The 22091-nt window shown below is 35.6% G+C and overlaps 1 protein-coding gene across 1 annotated transcript; it reads right to left on the bottom strand.

Moving 5' to 3' along the window:
* Positions 1-1052: 1052 nt before the first annotated feature.
* On the bottom strand, positions 1053-21397 carry LOC101898628 (glycoprotein-N-acetylgalactosamine 3-beta-galactosyltransferase 1-like). The gene is made up of 5 exons (XM_005191158.4): positions 20878-21397; positions 1894-2616; positions 1734-1830; positions 1394-1672; positions 1053-1325 (listed from the first exon to the last, which is right to left on the bottom strand). The coding sequence occupies exons 2-5, from the start codon at positions 2550-2552 to the stop codon at positions 1131-1133; spliced, it is 1230 nt and encodes a 409-aa protein (XP_005191215.1). The 5' UTR covers positions 2553-2616; positions 20878-21397; the 3' UTR covers positions 1053-1130.
* Positions 21398-22091: the final 694 nt, after the last annotated feature.

Genomic DNA, 22091 nt, shown 5'->3' with positions numbered 1-22091 from the left:
TCTGAAAATGCTATAGATAACTTCGATTTCAAGTATAATGTGTTGGCCATGTTTTCCATAGAATTTTATTTTGGTATAGTCCCCATGTAACGGTATCTCCCATTATTCGGTATTTTGATGGTTTCTGTCACATTTTTTTTTCACGGATTTGTATAAAAAATGGTATTTGTTGGTCAAAATACGTTCTGGCTCGGGTGGCGAAACATTGTATTTATAGAACCACGTTTTGGTATAGATCCCATATAACAGTACCTCTCGTCGATTGTCGATTTATCAATGTACGTCCGTCTGTGGAAATCACTCTAGCTTCTGAACGAAATGAAGTAGGTTGATAAAATTTTACTCAAATATGTACTATGTCTGCAGGACTTTTGGTATTGAAAATGGGCCATGTAGGTCCTTCGTATAGCCCCCATATAACGGTAACTCCCGATATGCGGTATTTTGATCATTCTAGCGACATTTTTTACCGGAATTGTTTCAAAATTAATATTTAAAGTTCGTAATATATGCTACGGTTTAAGACAGAAAATTGTCTGTGCAGGTCCACGTCTTTGTAGACCCCCCATATAACGGTACCTCCCGATATTCGGTATTTTGATTTTATCGACATTACATTGAATATTGTAATGGCTTATGACAAATGTTACCTACGCAGGTTCATGTCGTCGTATAGACCCTAATATAATAGCCATATTCGGTATTTTTAAGATTTTAACAGAATTTTTAATGGATTTTATTGTTTTTGAGAATTGCCAAATTCGTTCAAATGGTGGAGGGTATTCAAAGTTCGGTCCGGCCGAACATATAGCTATTTTACTCGTTTTTTTCTTACGGGTAATGAATAGCAGATTTTTTTGGATACTTGTAATGCAGATGTTAGGTGGTTGCCAGTAGTAGAATCAAAAATTGGCCCACCAATTTTTTGCTGGGTTGGAACATTCTAAACTCTCCCTCTATCATGGTTCGATTTGTAATGCGGGGTGAACATGTACTAACTAACCAAATCAACACCTTAATCCAACACTTAACGGAGAAAACAAAAACAGTCATTTAAATAGTTTGTGTAAATCACAGCATGTTTAATTTTTTACTATTGTCTAATTTAAATATTATTTATCTAAAGTTAATTATAATGGATTATCCGACACTTCATTCCGCCATTTATCGAGTAGCTCATCCATATTGTGCTTCGGTGGTAGTTCCAAATAAGTCGGTAATATACCGAATGGTTTCAATTGATATATTAAATAGTCCATGACATACATCTGATCTGGCTGGACGTAATGGAATGATATGGCATAGTTGGAGCAGCAATCAAGACCCTAGGAAGAGGAAAAACGACACCATTATTATTATCGATTGTATTTGAATTTATATTTTCTATACTTACATCATTGGTTTTGTAGAATATGTAACGCCAATACCAACTAGTTTTATCCTTGGGCTTAAGATGACCCGATGGTTGGGTTGGAAAGAAACGTCCTCGGAGCAGCTCATCGCGTGAGTCGCCAGCTACTACGCCCACATTTTGCAGACACCTACCCATTTCGGCATCTTCGGAACCGCCCAGACCTTTGCGGCATATCATGCGATTGTTGTGGCCCAATTCAACGAAACGTTTGAGGGCAGTTCTGCTAAGGACATAACCAGCACCGCCAGACATGTAACCCTACCAAACACAAATTATATATAACTGGCATTTAAAAAACGGCTAAGAAATAAAAACTCACCTGTCGGACATGGGGTTTAAATTTACAGCCAAAGTAAACTGGGGCATCCTTTGACATGGGATATAAAAATAATCTCAAATTTTCCACAATCACATACCTAGAGAGAGAATAATAACAAATATTTATTATGAAAAAATCGGAAATCTTCTCATTAACTCACGTATCATCATCGGCCTTCAGAAACCAATCGTATTCATCCAAATAATGTTCATAAACATATTTAAAGGCCTCTCGAGTTTTATTCCACAGTTTTCCTCTTCCCTCACCCACACCGGGTAGTTTGACTGCACCCAGCTCTTCATCCTCCTGAGAGCTCATGAACAACAACTTGTTACAGCGTGAACCCCAGGTATTCTTAATGTGAATGGCTTTCTTTTGATGATTTGCCGGACCCGTAAGGATCCAACACAGGACTTTTACTTCGTCATATAACTTATCAGCAATTGTCGTATTGACTTCATAGTAACGATAATCATTGACAACAGTTTCCTTAATGCTATGATTTTGATTCGTATCCCGTATTATTGATTCCTCTTCTTGTCCATTATCTTCTCGGGGATTACGCGATATTACATCATGGTCCAAAACTTCATTTACATAATTATCGGTTGACTCCTCTTCATGTCCTTCGTCGTCTTCTTTTATTTCTTGACCTGGATTTGATTGCGTCCACAGATCCTGATATCTCACCGTATTGGCTATATTGGGTATTTCATATTTGGATGTATCCGTTACTTGCGAGAAGGTGAAGCCAATTGCTATTCCTATCATCAAAGTAACGAAGAGTTTTAGATTCGAAACTCCGCCTTGACTATACATGGTGATGCGTGAGAATAATTTTGTGTAGCCAGCTAAAATATGTCCTCATGCTGTAGACGAGATTCTGAAAAGTAAAATAAAAATATTTAAAGTTTACAAATTTTGAGTTTAAGTTTACAAATTTTGAAATAGCAATTATTTCATCCTGAAGTTATAGATCTCAGAATATAAGAGCTTAAGGAGTCAAATTTTATGGGAATCGAATTCCTTAATAGTGGTTTTTGACATCTGTCTAAAAACATAAAAGAATGGAGTGATGACTGAGTGATTGGAAAACGGATTCATCAATGCACAGGCGAAACGGCTCACAGTGGGGTGATATCCGCGGACATTAATACGGGGAAGCTTTCTATTTCTCAGTGGATAAAAACTATAAAAATTGCCAATATAAAACCACCTCAATGATAGTTCTCTGCAGGACCAAAAGGATTAGATTCCAAAAATCAGATATAATAAATAAATAATTTCATTATTACCATTCATATGTCATAGGTTTATATTTTTTATACCCTCCACCATACATGGTATGGAGAGTATATTAAGTTCGTCATTCCGTTTGTAATTCATCGAAATAATAATCCGTCTGTCTGTTGTAATCACGCTACAGTCAAAACAAAAAGCTAAATTTTGCACAGTTCTGTATTTTGTCTGCAGGCAGGTCAAGATCGACGGTGGGCTATATCGGTCTATGATATCGTATAGCCCCCATATAACGGTACCACCCGATATTCGGTGTTTGATGATTTTAGCCACATGGGATTGGGATGGAATGGGATTGTCTGAAATTCTACACCAGGAGCTCCTTTTGAGTACATTACCCCCCGAAGAGAATTTTCTATGTACAGAGTGAGATAAAATAACTGCAACCAATTTCAGACTGCTGTCATTTCAAAGTCACTCGTTCGACAGCTGTTAAAACTATTTCAGTGACAGCTTATTATACAAAAGCATTTTGGTGAGAATTTTCCAAAAAAAAGTTATTCGTGATGGAATTCTAGCGTGATGGTGTGATTTCTTTATATTTGGCTGGAAATCACAAGGGGCTATCGTTATAGCACTCCAGCATTTAAATGTAAATACATTTTTAATGTCTCGTACAATCGCTCGTTACCGTGACACTGGTAGCGTAGCCCGACATCAAGGAAATGGACGGAAGAAAACGGCGAAATCAGCAGAAATGGTTCGAAAAGTAAAGAAGCGACTTGATCGAAATCCGCGTCGCAGTGGCCGAAAAATGGCTCGTGAGCTAAACATATCGCAATATTCTGTTCGGCAAATATTGAAAAATGAGCTCGGGGTAAAGCCATTGAAATTCCAAAAAGTGCAAGAACTTACACCGCAACAGAAAGAAACACCGCAACAGAAAAAAGAGTTGCTTCGCTTGGCCGAAAGTGGTGAACTGCCGAATTTGGTTTTCTCCGATGAGAAAACATTCCGTGTTCAGCAATTTGTAAACAAACAAAATGATCGTGTTTACTTGCCAAAGAGGTCAGCTGAAAATGTGCACCTTCGTTGGTCACCAGAACTCAAGCGCCGGCCATGGTGATGGTGTGGGCCGCCATAACAGCCGATGGTCGCTCTCCGCTCGTATTAATCGACCGTGACATCAGAATAAATGACGAATATTATCGCGAAAATATTCTGGAGGGTGTATTAAAGCCTTGGGCATGCAAACACTTTGGCCCCAGACATTTTACATTCCAACAGAACTCAGCACCATCGCCCTCAGCACGCGCCACCCAAAAATGGTAACAAAATTAGGTTCCTCGCACAATGACCACCACAATCTCCGGATACCAATCCGTTGGACTATTGTGCCTGGAGTATTTTGGAAAGCAAGGTTGTCACTAAAAAATACCAAAGTGTCGATCAAATAAAGCAAGCGCTTCGCGGGAATGACGGTGTGACGGTTTCATTGGCCATTTGAAGGCCATAATTCATGCCAAAGTTGACCAATCGAATAAATCTAAACTTATTCTAAAAATTTGATGCTGTTTCCGACATTTTTTGCTTTCATTCAATAAAATGTTAAAAACAAATGTAAAAATTATTGCGTTTGACTTTGTTGCAGCTTTTCTTATCTCATCCTGTATATTCTTCATCAGCATAAAATTCTATGTCGATTAAGAGATGTCCGTCCCTCTGTCCGTCTATCCGTCTGTGGAAATTACTCTAGCTTCCAAACGAAATGAAGTAAGTTTATTAAATTTTAACTCAAATGTATATTTTGTCCGCATGACTTTTGGTATTGAAAACGGGCCACATTTCGTTGTAGCCCCATGCAATGATACCTCCTTATTTCCATATTTTTGTGATTTAAGCGACATTATTCACCGGAAATGTTCAAAATTTGGTAGTTGAAGTTCGTAATAGATACTATAGCCTATGACAGAAAATTGTTCGTGCAGGTCTACGCCTCCGCACAGTCCACATATAACGGTACCTCCTGATATTCGGTATTTTGATGATTTTAGAGACATTTCTTACCAGAATAGTTTCAAATTTGGTATTTGGAATTCGTAATGGATACTACAGCCTATGGCAGAAAATTGTCTGTGCAGGTCCACGTCTTCGTTTAGCCCCAATAAAGCGGTACCTCCGTATATTTGGTATTTTTATGATTTTAGCTGCATTATTCACCGATTTTTTTTAAGTTTCGCATTTGAATATTGTATATATTAATGGTTTATGACAAAAGTTGCCACGTATAGACCCTAATATAAAGGCTCCATTCGGTATTTTTAAGATTTTAACAGAATTTTTAACAGATTTTATTTTTTTTTTAAATTGCCAAATTGGTTCCAAATGGTGGAGGGTATTCAAATATGGGCCCGGCGAAATTACAGCTTTTTTACTTGTTTTAATTAATATTTTTTAGTAATATTCATGATTTTGCTAAAGACCTTGAAAATATTACGATGACTGCTACTCCTGCAATTTTAAAATTGGCGGAATACTGTACGGGCAGTTATAATTCATGCGCACTTCGTTTATCAAATTTAAAAAAAAAACAAGTAAAAAAGCAGTAAGTTCGGCCGGGCCGAACTTTGAATACCCTCCACCATTTGGAACGAATTAGAAAATTTTCAAAAAAATAAAATCCAATAAAAATTCTTTTAAAATCTTTAAAATATCTAATATAGGAAGGTGCCGATATATGGGGGGATATACGATATTGTGGACCTATAAAGACAAATCTATATCTGCGTGTAAAGTACTCACAAGGAACTCCGTGTGTGGATTTTCAGACAATACGATTGGAAAATGTGGCTAAAATCATCAAAATACCGAATATCGCGGGGTACCGATATATGGGAGCTATACGTTATCGTTAACCTATATAGCGAATTCTCTGTCGGTGGGTAAAGTGCTCACAAAGAACCCCTTGTGTACAAAGAACCCCTTGTGATCATTCCGTTGAAAAAAATGGCTAAAAACATCAAAATACCGAACATCGGAGGTACCGTTATATGAGGGTATACAATATCGTGGATCTATATAAATAATTCTCTGCCGGGGTATAAAGTACCCACAAGGAACTCCTTGTGTGGATTTTCAGACAATTCCGATGAAAAATGTGGGTCAAATCATAAAATACCGAATATCGGGAGTTACCGTTATATGGGGGATATACGATATCGTGGACCTGTATAGACAATTCTCTCTCAGGGGGTGAAGTACTCACAAGGAACTACTTGTGTTGATTTTAAGACAATTCCATTGAAAAGCGTGGCTAACATCATCAAAATACCGAATATCGGAGGTTACAGTTATATGGGGGATATACGATATCGTGGACCTATATAGACACTTCATTTTGAGGAGGTAAAATGCCCACAAGGGACTCCTTTTGTGGATTTTCAGACAATTCCGTTGAAAAATGTGGGTAAAATCATCAAAAACCAAATATCGGGGGGTACCGTTATATGGGGGCTATACGATATTGTGGACCTATATAGATAATTCTCTGCCGAGGTATAAAGTACCCACAAGGAACTCCTTGTGTGGATTTTCAGACAATTCCGTTGAAAAATGTGTGTAAAATCAGCAAAATACCGAATATCGGGGGGTACCGTTATATGGGGGCTATACGATATTGTGGACCCATATATATGTAATTCTCTGCCGAGGTATAAAGTACCCACAAGGAACTCCTTGTGTGGATTTTCAGACAATTCCGTTCAAAAATGTGGGTAAAATCTTCAAAATACCGAATATCGGGGGGTACCGTTATATGGGGGCTATACGATATTGTGGACCTATATAGATAATTCTCTGCCGAGGTATAAAGTACCCACAAGGAACTCCTTGTGTGGATTTTCAGACAATTCCGTTGAAAAATGTGGGTAAAATCATCAAAATACCGAATATCGGGGGGTACCGTTATATGGGGGCTATACGATATCGTGGACCGATATAGCCCATCTTCGAACTTGACCTGCCTGCAGACAAAAGAGAGATCTGTGCAAAATTTTAGCTTCCTATCTTAATTCGTTTAGACTGTAGCGTGATTACAACAGACGGACAGACGGACAGACGGACGGACAGGGCTAAATCGTCTTAGAATTTTACGCTGATCAAGAATATATATACTTTGTTGGGTCTAAAATGATTATTTCGATGAGTTACAAACGGAATGACAAAGTTAATATACCCTCCATACCTTTTTTGGTGGAGGGTATAAAAAAATTTTTTAGGAGTCTTTCTTGGGCGTACATTATAAGGATGGCTCCGTGTAATAGCACAGCTTTAAATGAGTCTTATCAAACTCCAAGTTATTTCAAGCTCATTTTGTTAAATATAATTGTTGTTTACATCTTCTTACAAAAAAAAAATAAAAATAAAAACGAAATCACCAACCATCCGAAAATTAAAAAAATAACAACTATGCGGAATTCAATATTTACACTTGGTGTGAGGTAATAATCACTCAGCATCATCCACAAAAGTGGTAGCAGAAATTATCTTACAAATTCCATTGGTCATATTGCCAACAGCCAAATGTTACCCGAAGATGTGCATCCAGTTTAGCTTCGGCTGGCTGACCTTTAATGGTACAGCATAAGTCTACGTGTTTCGAATATCAACAACGACAATGAGGGATTTCCATCCATTGAAAACTTATGTAAATAATTATAAAATACAAAGAGAAATTTCCTGGAAGTATGCGACATAATAGTACCCTAGTACTCATTTTGGCAATAGTCTTTGTAGCAATAGCAATCCATCAAAAATCGAATTTTAATGTTTACGAGATAATTGCGATGACCTTGAAATAATCTACCTGTTTTTATTGCAGCAAACGAGTTCACAAACCAGAGTGCCAAAATCTATAAATATTAAATGTTATATACCATGTCGCACAGTAGGGTGTAAGTACAAAATGTGTGTCATTTACAACTAAAGCCAATGTGGGTAGCTTTGTTTGTGTTTTTTGCTGTTTCATTGCTGTTGTTGTTGCTGCACTGACAGTGCCAGCAGAAATAACAAGTTTACCACCGGTAATACATCATGGGCAACATTTTTGTCTTTCAGGTGAATCAGAAGTGACAGACCAACCAACCAACAACGTCGATTATTGAATTGAATAATAGCTATTTTCAAGGAATTTGTGAGTCATTTCTTTAATTGAATTGAAATTACAGAGAGAAGAAAAAAAAATCTTTTTATAAAAAATTATGTTTTTGCTATGTTCATTGTTGCAGGCATGAGTTGGAGATAAAGAGTTTAAACAATGAACTCCAAAATAGCAATTGTTTACATTTTGTTGGTTAGAGAGCGGCCTTTTCGCAAAAATAATTGTTAGTTATTTTAAACTTTTTAATTATTTAGTTTTTCTTCAAAAATGGAGACTTACTTCGGTGAAATATAAACTTTTAATACAATCCCCACATGCAGTATTGAGTCTCATGACAACCGTACGAACTTGGCAGGACATTCAACTAAGGGTAGCCAATTTTTCTGAGGTTTCTTACGACTGTCTTGATAGAATGCAGGTAATACCCATCCATTTAATACAGCCACATAACATAAAAACGTAACTCATAACAAGGGAATGTCAACAAACCACATTTTTAATGTACAAGGTAAGGCCTCTTTCCTATTTTTATACCCTCCACCATACTATGAAGGGTATATTAACTTCGTCATTCCGTTTGTAACTCCTCGAAATACTCATGTCAGACCCAACAAAGTATATATATTCTTGATCAGTGTAAAATTGTAAGTTGATTTAGCAATGTCCGTCTGTCTGTCGGTCCATCTGTTGTAATCATGCTATCTTTGCACACATGTTTATTTTTTCAGTAGGCAGGTTAAGTTCGTAAATGGGCCATGTAGGTCCACGTTTTTCGGTATTTTGACGATTTTAGCGACATTATGAACCAGAATTGTTTAAAATTTGGTATTTGAAGTTCGTAATGGATACTACAGCCTATGATAGAAAATTGTCTGTGCAGGTCCACGTCATCGTATAGGCCACACATACCAGTACCTCCCTATATTCGGTATTTTGACGAGTTTAGGTACAATATCCACCGATATTGTTTGATATATCGTATTTAAACTTCGTAATGGATGCTACAGCCTCTGACAGAAAATTGTATAGCTGGTCTTCACACAGCTCCCATATAACGGTACCACCCTATATACGATATTTTGATGATTTTAGCTACATTATTCACCGTATATTTCAAGTTATCGAATTTGAATATGGTAATGGCTTATGACAAACAATGCCTTTGTAGGTCCACGTCGTATAAACCCCAATAAAAGGGCTATATTCGGTATTTTTAAAATTTGAACAGCATTTTTTAAGGATTTTATTTTTTGAAAATTTCCAATTTCCGCGAAACAGTGTATCCGTATTCGAAAAAACGTACTGCAAATGTAGTAGTTAGTTTGTTTACATACCTTCATGCCGTTATTCTGCTTATGCGGGTCCCAAAACATTGTGCGAACTATGAAGCTATTGATTCTCTCCTAAAATTTCCCTATTTCGTTGATAATTCCTATATCTGAACCGATTCCACCAAATTTATTGGTTCCAACCAAGTTTATTGTGCTTAAAAATAAAATATCAGTTCAAATAGGATGGATGTATAATGAATATAAGTTCAAATGCAAATCTCTCTTAAATTTAGTAGAATACGATAGAAGCCTGCTATATATAAGTTCCTTTCGGCTTTAAATTATAACAGCTTTTAAACCATAATATACATTCCCAAAAGATGATAGTTGGCATGTTTAATTCCCATAAATACCCCATAAAAATAGTATTTGTTATGAGTAGCTCTACAAGAAATGCAAAGAGGTGTAGGGTATCGGTGCAGTCCGACTTTGGCCTTTCTTTACTGGTTAGCTCTTATTTTATTAACTTTTAGTTTTTCCTGTAATAAATGAAAAAAAAAATAAAAATTGTTTAAGTCAGTCTGCATTTGCCCTTGGACACAATTTTCAATGAAATATGAGATTCTCCTTTCATTCTTGTGGATATGTCTAAATAGAATATCGTATCGATTTTCTCCAAAAATGCTGTTCTTTCTATGATAAATTATGGGAATTATCAACGAAATTTCAACAGAGAATCGATAGCTACATAGTTCGCACAATGTTTTGGGAACCGCATAAGCCGGAGCTATATCTAAATGTTGACCAATTATGTCCAATTTAAATATGTTTCGTCCTTGAACGAAACAAATGTTTTGTACAAAATTTGTACATCGGGTAATACAAGCGACCTGTACTTTTTTTACAAAAATACATGGACAGACGGACAGACGTGATTCTATGCAGATCTTCAAAAGCAACCATAGGTCAAACTCGCTCCCACCTCTATGTTACAAACAAATGCACAAATACATAATACCCTGACCACACATGTATCGGTGTTATGGAAGTTTTGATAGCAAAGTAACCTAAATAGAGAAGGCAAGCTCCCCTTCCTCACATTTTTTAAAATTTTTGGTTTAAGGTTTATTAAAATCCTTGTATCATAGTTATATTGTATGTTCAGCAAGATAACTTATAACAATTAAAAAAAAATTGAGACGCAACTGAAAAAAATGAGACTCAAAATGCTGGGGACTCTTCATATCGGGCCCGTCAACATTTTTTTTTTGAAAATCGAGTGTTGCTACGGCTGTGTGTCACGTTTCTCTGTTCTCTTGATATCAAATGTTGCCAATATCTTCCTCTTCAATATGTGTTAAAAAATCGTTCAACATTACGCGATAACGTAATGGCCACTTCTTGTTCCACCAAACAGTGACCCGTTGGATCAGCTTGTCAATGTATGCGTGCAGTTTTACTTAGTTTACTTACAGAGCTGACTGTGCTTCTCTTCTTTCAAAATCCGTACACAATTTTCGCACACATTCTGCAACATTTTTTAGCGTATTCACAACCATATTCGTTCAGCGGGTGGATAAAACTAATTATCTCTCTAATCTCAGACATGAGCTAAGTGTTCAATTCACGAAATAAGCACCAGTTGAAAAAAATATTAGATTGTGGACCCTATATATGGTTAAGGCTAAGAACACGAAACTCTTGGGTTTTTTAACAACCTTGGCTAATTTGGGATTAAGGTCGCCGATAGGGTGTAGAATAGAAATAGAACTAGAATTATGGTTTGTGGTACTAGGATTACTATGAATGCGAAGCGTTTAGATATGAAGCGACGAATTTCAAAATACTTGTATGAAAAGTACTAAATTGTACTACATTTGGTACAGAGTGTTGGAAATGAGCTAGAATTCATATTATTGGTATGGTAATAACTGTAATTGCGTAGGATTTGGTTAATTCTGAGTTTTAGTATTAGGATCACTGTGAGTGTAAGGCGTAAAGATAAGGAGATGCGTTCGGATATCTGTACTATAACAAGTGCGAATAAAAATATGATATAAGTGTCGGAATAGATCTGAATTTTGTTATGAAGGTAACTATAGTCTACAAAAAGTATTAAATTCGATAACGAACGAACATAATCCGAAGAAGAGTATTAAACCGTAAGTTCCGGATTGAGCTTGTAATACAATGAAATGAAAATAATAAGAATTTATTGGTCACACAGCTTGAATACCTAATGGAGGAAATCCTGTAAATGTCTAAAAGCGGGTGCTAATGTTGTATGTAAAACGAAAAAGTATATACGAAAACGTGGACATATAATTACAAGAGAGAAAAGAGTTTATAAGACCCAAAAAGTACAGGTACATTTTTTTGCTGCGGAAAATATGACAAAACCACACTGAGCCAATCAGGCCAATCATGAATATCCGCTCGGGATTCTATTCCCACGGAAATTAATTCCGTCGAGAGAGTGTTCTTTCAATCATGATTTACTGGGAGAAATAATTTGAAAATATGGCACGGTAATGGGTCTTTTTGATACCATTTGTATCCTATTTGTTGTGTAAAAAAGATCCTGAAAGGCCTATTATCCAAATATGTCTTTACCGCTTTTCAAATTTAATGTTGGAATAATGTGCAAAAAATTATAGAAACCCAAGAATGTAGGAGGGGGTTGACTATATGATACTCTGGCGAAAATCTAGTTTAGAAAATGAATTTTGATTTTTTTTTTCAGAGGTATATGGTTTTACCCTGATTACGGGACATATCAAAAGGAAGGCCGATTATTTAACAACAATATCAGAAAAAATTTCGTTTACGAAGTTTGTGTTGATAAATAATTAATATCTCTGGATTCAGAAAACACTGTAACATATATTGTAGCATTTTGGAAGGGTTCTAGTGTCAGACTTTTAGTGTGTTGACTTTTTGGGGCTTTTATGAATATCCGGATCCGGATGGGCAATTTTATAAGCTTTCAAATCTATATCGTCTTTATTGACTAGGTATATTTGGGTCTAACTCGGGTCTTTAACCAGGATTTTGGGTTAAACTATCAATGAGATTTTACTAAACTTCGGTTATTCCAGTAAATTATACCAACTATGATAGCTAGATAATAATCTAATGATAAGTGGTGTCTCGTTGACCATAAGTATCTGCACATATGAGCAGGCAATGCCCTACGACTCAAATAACTTAAACAATAGCTTAACCAATCCTTTGGACACTCTGCAATCTTAGGTCGTGTTTAATGTATATGAGGCGAAGTCAAAGGCAGTGTCTATAAATCACTATTGAAGGTCGAACCATTTGACATCCTAACACTTGATACACATAGCTGTCGTTACTGGCGGCTCTAAAATGGAATGTGGAATAAGAGCTGGGTTCTTCCTTAACCTTAACATTAACAAATAATACAAACTTAGCAAGGAATCGCTGCAGAAATATTTGCGATTAAAAAGTCGTCGATATATTTTAGAGTTTAGATAATCCTTGGAAATACTAGGTCGTCCGTTAAGCTCTGTTTGGTTCCAGACCATTGCAATATTCCACGTAATGGGACAGCAGATGAATTGGCAAGACGGGGATCCAAATCAATTGACATTGAAGTCTAGAATTCGACTAGACCAACCTTTAACTAAACCTAACTTAGATCACAATCTACATTACGAACTCAGTGTTGTCCAAGTCAGAAATCGGGCGGAAATAATACGTAGGTACTATATCATAACCTGAATCGATGTCCACTAAATTTGGCGGTGTATCGTATAAAACATGTATACATTCAACTATAGCTGAATCAGAATAATTAAAATTAATAAGTAAACCAGTAAGGAAAGCTCAAAAGTCGGGCGGGGTCGACTATACGATACCCTACACCACTATGCGTATATAGTAGAGCTTTCGCAAAAGAAATCTTATATTGGGCATTTCTGATCTCTTTGAGATATCTAGTACAAAATATGATTATGGTAGAGTGCATATTCCGAAAGTTGGAGATTAAAACACCAAATCGGATGAAATATATATATGGATATATATATATATCATATATATGGAGCTAGAACTATATCTGAACTGATTTTCACAAAGTTTTAAATGTTAACTTCTAGAATGAATTCGCTCGGAAGTGCAACTTTTCACTCACTTTGGGCTGAAATTAGCCATTTGGTGCACAAGAAACCTAAAGTCGGACGAAGATATATAGGGGAGCCATATCCAAATCTAAACCGATCTTGATAAAATTTGAATCATGTATCTCTGGTCTGAATCTTATATCTGGTACTAAACATAATTTTTTGTGAGGGACGTAAATACCAAATCGGATGAAACATATATATGGGAGCTACATCTATATCTGAATCGATTTCCACCAAATTTAAAGCACTTATTTCTATACTAAATTCGGTCGGTAGTGCCAAAATTCACACCATTTGGTGCACAAGAAACCTAAAATCGGATGAAGATGTATATGGGAGCTATATCCAAATCTGAACCGAACTAAAACTAAAAACTAAAACCGAACAAAAATACATGGACAGACGGACGGACGGACATGCATAAATCGACCCAAAATGTGATTCTATGCTGATCAGCAAAAGGAACTATGGGTTTATCTCGTTTCCTTCTCCATGTTACAAACAAATGCACAAAGACATGATACCCTTACCACTATGTGGTCTAGGGTATAAAAAGCAACAAAGTTGCTTTTCGGATGTGGTCCGGTATATACAATTTTCTATCATAGGCTGCATTACCCATTACGGTAAAAATGTTGTTAAAATTAATGGGGGCGGGTTATGTGATATCGTGGACCTACATTGACAATTCTCTTCCAAGGGTTATAATACTCTGAAGGAACTCCTTGTGTAGAATTTCAGACAATTCCATTGAAAAATGTGGCTAAAATGATCAAAATACCTAATAGCGGTAGGTTTCGTTATTTTGGGGGTATACGATATCGTGGACCTATGTAGACAATTAGCTTCCAGGGGTTGAAGTACTCACAAAAAACTCCTTGTGTAAAATTTCACACAATTCCATCGGATAATGTGACTAAAATCATCAATCATATCTTTTACAAGTCTAGATTGACCCAAAATATACTGAAACATGTCAGCAACATAATATTTTTTGTAGAATCTCAATATCATTCATTTCACCGTTGATGTGTTTTTCTTTTTGAGCATTAGATAACCATCACATATGTATGTATGATCAACAAAAATCGCAATGTCCGCAAATAGATAACCATAAATCAAATAACAAATTGACCCAATTCTTAATGTTAAATACCCCGACAACCCGTTGAGTTCGAAAAAGAATATTTAAACTAAATTAATATTCGCTATTTTTGTCCAAATCAGACTGAACAATTCTAAGCGGTTAATTTATCTTGTCTTTTTTTGCCAACAAAGGTGTGCGTATATTAATTATAAATTTCGCCAATGGTATATTTGTATCAATCAAGAAAAGAAACTAAAAATATTTTGTTCTTTTGGAATGTGTCGTGAATATTTTTCAGTTGAGACAACCACATGGCTTTAAGCAAGCCATGGTGCCTATTGTTAATGAACTAAGGCTAAAAAAGTCAATGACCTTTTGCTGGTGCTGTATGATGTTAAATTATTTTGCACACATACGAGATGACCTTTTTGCTCCGATCACACAACTTAGAGTTTTTTCAGAAAGACAAAAAATTAACGATATTAATGTTTCATACACCTATAGTCACATTCGTCTACCCCTCTTAATACCCTTCTAATATTCATTCTCTTTATTTATATCTCTTAACTTTATTGTAATCTTAAATATTTAAACTTATTCATCTTTCAATATCAATATCTCTTAACTTAATCACTTTCTCTTTTACTCTCTCAATTTAATGCCAATACTCTCTTTAACTCTCCATCTACTCCCAATTTATTATTTTTGTTGTTCTTGACAATTTCATTGTAATCTTCTTTAAATTATTGTGTATTTAGAAATATAAGAGGAGTTGTGTTGTAAACCTTAACTAGTAAACTTAGCATAAAATGTAATAATAAATAAAAATAATTTTTTAAATTCATATAAAATACAGTGTTTTATTTTAAAAATTCAATGGTGTTTTATCATCAAGTATAAAACATAACTCTATGCATTGATGTTAAATTTAAACCAACATGAAACCCCTAGCGTTAAAAAAAATTAATTAAATTTCTGTAATTTACAAGAAACACGAATGCTGTCTATTTTAATGACTGGGGCCTGTAAATGGGATGGATTAATATGTATTCTCCTTGGAAATATATTGAGTAGATCCAAAAAGTAGCCGTAAATAAATAAACCTCATACATGGTTTGTGCCGAGAGGAAGACCTGTAGGATATACAAACAATTAAATAGATCGCTCCAAAAATTAAAAAAAAAAATATGTGCAAATTATCTAACAACTTAGATGAAGCTACATTTCGCTGGAAATACAAAATAATACTGCTTTGATGATGGCAACATTAAATCTAATTTGGAACACCATCTCGCAACTAGTATGCATTCATGTTAGACAGACAGCACATACTTGCATATGTATTTCAAAAGAAGTTAACAAATAACAACAATGTTGGAAGAACCGCACAAAACAACTTATTTTTATATTGCGCAATTTTCTTTTAACAATTAGCACCTTAAGATTTAAAAACATTAACAGGTATCAACCGAAATTGTTATACCTTAAAAAGTGTCTTCCAATACAAATCAGAGGATGGTGCATGAAAATACAGAAGCTAGAATATTGAAATTCTGCATGAAGGTTAAACTTGGTGCGTCGGCGGGTGATAAGTCTGGGCTTTTGGGAATTCGCACTAAAAGGATACGAATAGTACTAAAATGTACTAAAAATTGAATACATTGTATTGAAAAAAAAAAAATGAGCTAGAATTCTGAAGTTTTGGAATAATTTCACTGATACAGTGCAGGATAGATATACCAAGGCGTTTTAGGAAATACGAAATTTTATGTTGCAACAAGTTCTAAAATGGTACCAATTGGTATTGTGTGATAAAGAGGTGGTCTTGGGAATGTGTGTAGTACATAGTGCACGAAAAATACTAAAAAGTGCTACATTTCTTACATTGAAATTTGGTATTAGGGTCGCTATTTATACAGAGTGAGATAAAAAAACTGCAACAAAGTCAAACTCCATCATTTTTAAATTTTTTTAATTTTGATGATTGAAAGCAAAAAATGTCAGAAATAGCATCAAATTTTAGAATAAGTTTAGATTTGTTCGAATTGGTCACCTGTGGCACGAACTAATTGGCCTTCAAACGGCCAATGAAACAGTCGCACGCTGCCCGAATGTTGCTCTGCGGTATTTTGACCCGGTATATTTCCCGGCGAAGCGCTTGCTTGATGTGAACGACAATTTGGTATTTTTTAGTGCCAACCTTGCTTTCTAGACACAATAGTCCAAGGGATTGGTATCCGGAGATTTTGGTGACCATTATGCGCTGGAAATAAAGCGAGGAACCTCATTTTGTAACCATTCTTAGGTGGCGCGTGCTGAGTGCTGTTGGAATGTCCAAGGTCTGCGGCCAAAATGTTTGCGTGCCCAAGGCTTTAATGCACCCTCCAGAATATTTTCGCTGTAATATTCGGCATTTATTCTGATGGCGCGGTCGATTAATACGAGCGGAGAGCGACCATGGGCTGTTATTGCGGCCCACACCATCACCATGGCCGGCGCTTGAGTTCGGGTGGCCAACCGAAGGTGCATATTTTAAGCTGACCTCTTCGGCAAGTAAACACGATCATTTTGTTTGTTTACAAACTGCTGGACAACGAATGTTTTCTCATTGGAGAAAACCAAATTCGGCAGTTCACCACTTTCATACCAGCGAATCAACTCTTTAGCTCTTTTGAGTCTATTTTCTTTCTGTTGCGGTGTAAGTTCTTGCACTTTTTAGAATTTCAGTGGCTTTACCCCGAGCTCATTTTTCAATATTTGAAAAATGGAATATTGCGATATGTTCAGCTCATGAGCCATTTTTGATCACTGCGCCGCGGGATTCGATCAAGTCACTTCTTTGCTTTTTGAACCATTTCTGCTGATGTTGCTGTTTTCTTCCGTCCACTTCCTTGACGTCGTGCTACGCTACAAGTGTCACGGTAAATGCTGGAGTGCTCTAACTATGGCCACTTGTGGTTTTCCAGCCACTTGTGGTTTTCTCACCAAAATGCTTTTGTACGCTCGTAAACAATATAATGATCTGTCACTGGAACGGACGAGTGGCTTAGAAATGACAGCAGTGTGAAGTTGGTTGCAGTTTTTTCATTTCACCCTGTATGTACCAAAGGATTGTAGGAAATTCGAACTTAAAACTAAAATTCGAACTGGTACTAAGATTTTAAAATGGTACAATTTGGTGTTATGCGAATGGATAAAGCTAAAAACGTTGGTATGAGAATTAAGGTTGGAAAGTAAGTTTCATATATGAAGGAGGTTTTGAAAATTTGTGCTGAGTGTGCAAACTACACTAAATTTAGAACAGTTTGGTTTAGGTTGAAGGGATGAAGGTGGGATTTTAAATTTTGGTCACTGTTCATGTGTAGTCGGTGTAGACTGCGGGCAATTTCGGAAATGTAAGAGAATTACTAAATGGTACTATATTTAGTATTACGTGAAGGGATAGAGATAACATTCCGAAATTTATAAATTAGATTACTGATGGTATCTGTATTTGAGATTTGGCGGGGATTTGGAAATGTGTTCTATATTTGTACGAAAAGTACTAACTGGTACTAAATTTGGCATTGAGTGAAGAGAGAGTGCTGGAGTCTCGAAATTTCACATCCAGTTCTCCGTTGGTATACGGAATTGAGATATGGAGGCGGTTTTGAAAATGTGTACTATAATTGGACCAAAAGTACTGAATGGTAATACATTTGGTATTGGGTGAAGGCATATAGATAAAATTCTGAAATTCGATATTTAGATAACTGATCGTATCTGCATCGTTCTATATTTGTACGAAATGTACTAAATGGTATTTAATTTGATATTGAAGGGATAGGCCTGGAATTCTCAAAATTTCATACTAATATCTCTGTTGGTATCTGAGGTTTGGATATGGAGATTGTTTTGAAAATCTATACTACAATTGTTCGAAAAGTACTTAATACTACTAAATTTGGTATTGGGTAAAGGAATAGAGCTGGAATCTGGAAATTTGACATGGATATGACTTTTGGTGTCTATAGTTGAGAGAAGGAACTGGTTTTGGATATGCGTACTATAATTAAACTAAATGGTACAAAATTTTGTAATGGAGGAAATTACAGAGCTGATATTCCGCATTAGATGTTAATGTCACTGTTGATTTCCCTAAATATGGATACATATGGTGACGTTAAAATAGTTTTGGACAGAAAAATTGGATGTAGGTCCATTGTGGAACGGTTTTACTAATATTTTCTTCGTTAAGCTTCAAGATGAAGATCTAGAAAACTTACTGGTGCTAAAAATACTACAATTACTAAAAAACACAAAATTTGGTGTTATAAAACGTTTTTTTTGACTGGTCAAGGAAATAACAAAAGGGAGTAGGTTAATCGAGTATAAATAATGCTATTTTACAAATAAGCCAGCCATTGAAAAAGTTCTTTATGTACTTCCATCTTTAAGTTTGGGAAGTATAGTAGTTATAAGAAGGGGATTTTGGATATTTGAGCTAAGTGTAACAACAATACTTGGTGCGCAGGGTTAAAATAAAAAGATGGTTGTGGAAATGCGTGAAAAACAATTAAAAAAACAGGCTACCATCCACCCTCAAACAATTTCGGTGTGTATTGTACCCAAACTCATCAAAATACCGAATATAGGGTGGTATCGTTATATGGTTATAGGAAGAGGACGTGCGACAGCATATGTAATTTTTTTGTCATTGGCTGTAGTAGCCATTACGAAATGTTAGCCTTGTATCTTCATTCGTTCGAAAGATAGCGTGATTACGACAGACAGACAGACAAAGACATTATATACATAAATCCAACGGATTCCAAGGAATCTGAATCCGAAAATTTCAAAAGGTTATGGTTAGGTTATTTTGCGATGTAAAATTTCTAAACTCCGATACACCTGTCTTCTATTTTTATACTCTCCACTATATATAGTATGGAGGGTATGTTTATATAGGTCCACGATATCGGATATCCCACATATTACGGTACCTCCCTACATTCGGTATTTTAATGATTTTAGCTAAATTTTTCAATGGAATTGTCTAAAAATCCATACTAGAAGTTCTTTCTAAGCACTTTACCCCTGGAAGAGAGATGTCTATATGGGTCCACGATATCGTATAGCCCACATACAACGGTACCCCCCAATATTCGATATTTTGACGATTTAGGGATATTATTCACCGGAATTGTTTCAAATATCGTATTACAGTTCGTAATGGGTTCTGCAGCTTATGACAATAAAATTGTGTATGCAAGCCTATGTCTTCGTAAAGCCTCCATATAACGGAACCTCCCAATACTCGGTAATTTGATGATTTTAACTACACTAGTCACCGGAGTTGTTGCAAATTTCATACAATATTCACCGAAATTGTTTGAAATTTCGAATTTGAAGTTCTTAATAGGTAATACAGCCTGTGACAGAAAATTGTATATGCAGGACTGCGTATAGCCTGATACAACGGTACCTCCCAATACTCGGTATTTTGATGATTTTTAGCTACATTATTCACCGGAGTAGTTTCAAATTACATATTTAAAGTTCGTAATGTGAACAACAGTCTATGACCGAAAATTGTCTATGCAGGTCCAGGTCTGCGTACAGACCCCAATATAACAGCTATATTCGGTATTTTTAAGATTTTAACAGAATTTTTAATTTATTTTACTTTTTTGGAAATTTCCAAATGCGTTCCACATGGTGGAGCGTAGTCAAAGTTCGGCCCGGGCGAACTTACTGCTTTTTTAACTTGCTTTCTCTATTTTTTTTCTAATAATCTGCTGAATTTTTCCTTAATTTTTTTTTGTGTTGCACAGTGTAATTTTTGGAATGATTTTATAATGTTTAAAGCTCTTTTTATCTATGCGGTCAAAGACTGAGGGCCAAACCGGCGTCCTTCCATATTTTTTCGGTCTACTCAAAACATATAAGATGATTCATTTTCTCAAAACAATCAAGCATGATGCGGATACTATCAATAATTATATAATTATTATTTACATAAACAACTTAATCTTGCTCTAAAATAGCTTTCCAATGTTATTTTTTGGTTAAATGGCCTCCTGGCAAATTTGTACATTCAGCGTCAATGTATCTTTAGCTCACTTATCTCTTTATGTGGAGTAGAACCTTGATTTTATGCAATTCCGATTTTTCGCCATACACATTTAAATTGAACGGGTTTCATTTATCCACAGTCGACTGTAAATATTCAAATTTTGGCATAATGCCTGTTACGTACCCGCTATCCACCTTAGAAACACAAGTTGTACGGCGACATGAAGTTTGTGTGATTGAATATTTAACATAAATATCTATTTTGATTTTTTTTCAAACAATTATGTTGATATCAAATCTTATCACACCATTTATTGAATTTAATTGAAATATAATTATTTAAATCTTTTTTAACTTTTTTAACCAAAAATCCACAAGATAACAGGTGGGGGTTTTCTTGACAATGACACTTATTTCACTTGTTTTCTTGTTTGTTTTGAATTAATTCTTAATTCTTGATATAATTAAACACGACATGATACACACACACACATTCCAACGAACCGAAAGAACTACTACGTAATATAAGGCGAAATGGAATGAGCCACTCGTATTTATTGGTTAACAAAAAAAAAAAACATTTAATGTGTTTGTTTCGTTTTGTTTTATTAATTTTTACCATCAGCAAACAAGCGTCACACCGCCGTCCGTACCGTACCCGATTATGGCTTGCTGCATACTTAACTGTCACTGCTTAAAAGTCATCGTTCAGAGGCGATGACGGTTATAATATCTGTGTGTATTTTTGTTTTTGTTTTTTTGTTAGGTATGTTTAGTGGCTGAGTGGCGGCATTGTTGTTGTGGATATTTGTTTTTTGGTTTTCGGGGAGATAACTTAAGCACTTTGGATAGCACATTCAACCGTACAGGCATAAAAACATAGAGTTCGGAACCAAGATTCACATACAGGCACAGAAAACACCACATCCATCAGGGCTTTTAGACGTTCATATATACATACGTACATACGTTAATGCGCCAACATCGCCAACTTCGACACTGCGCTTCTACCAACGGCAAACAAAACGACAACACAATACAAATTAACGATGAGCTGCAATATATTGGTATGTGAATAACAGCAACAACAACAACAAAACACACATGGACGAGCCCGTCCGTATGTAAAGATACGTTGTATGTCTGTATGTATGTGAGTCTATACATAGGTGTATATACAATCATTAAATATTCGTAAATTGTACGCATGCGCACATTTTAGTTCTTCACCTCTACGAAAATATATGTACAGTGGCCCCATTTGATTATTGGATAAATATTTTATTGGCTCAGAAAGGTATTATATTAACTACTTATTCGTTAAATAAAATATTCGCACAAACCTTGTTAAATTTTTATATCCTGCAACACTATCTATTATGGGTATTATAGGTTTGA

This window comes from Musca domestica, unplaced genomic scaffold (assembly GCF_030504385.1).
Source record: "Musca domestica strain aabys unplaced genomic scaffold, Musca_domestica.polishedcontigs.V.1.1 7, whole genome shotgun sequence".
Lineage (NCBI taxonomy): Eukaryota > Metazoa > Arthropoda > Insecta > Diptera > Muscidae > Musca > Musca domestica.
The sequence above is the reverse complement of the archived record's forward strand: the minus strand, read 5'-3'. Positions and strand labels throughout refer to the sequence as shown.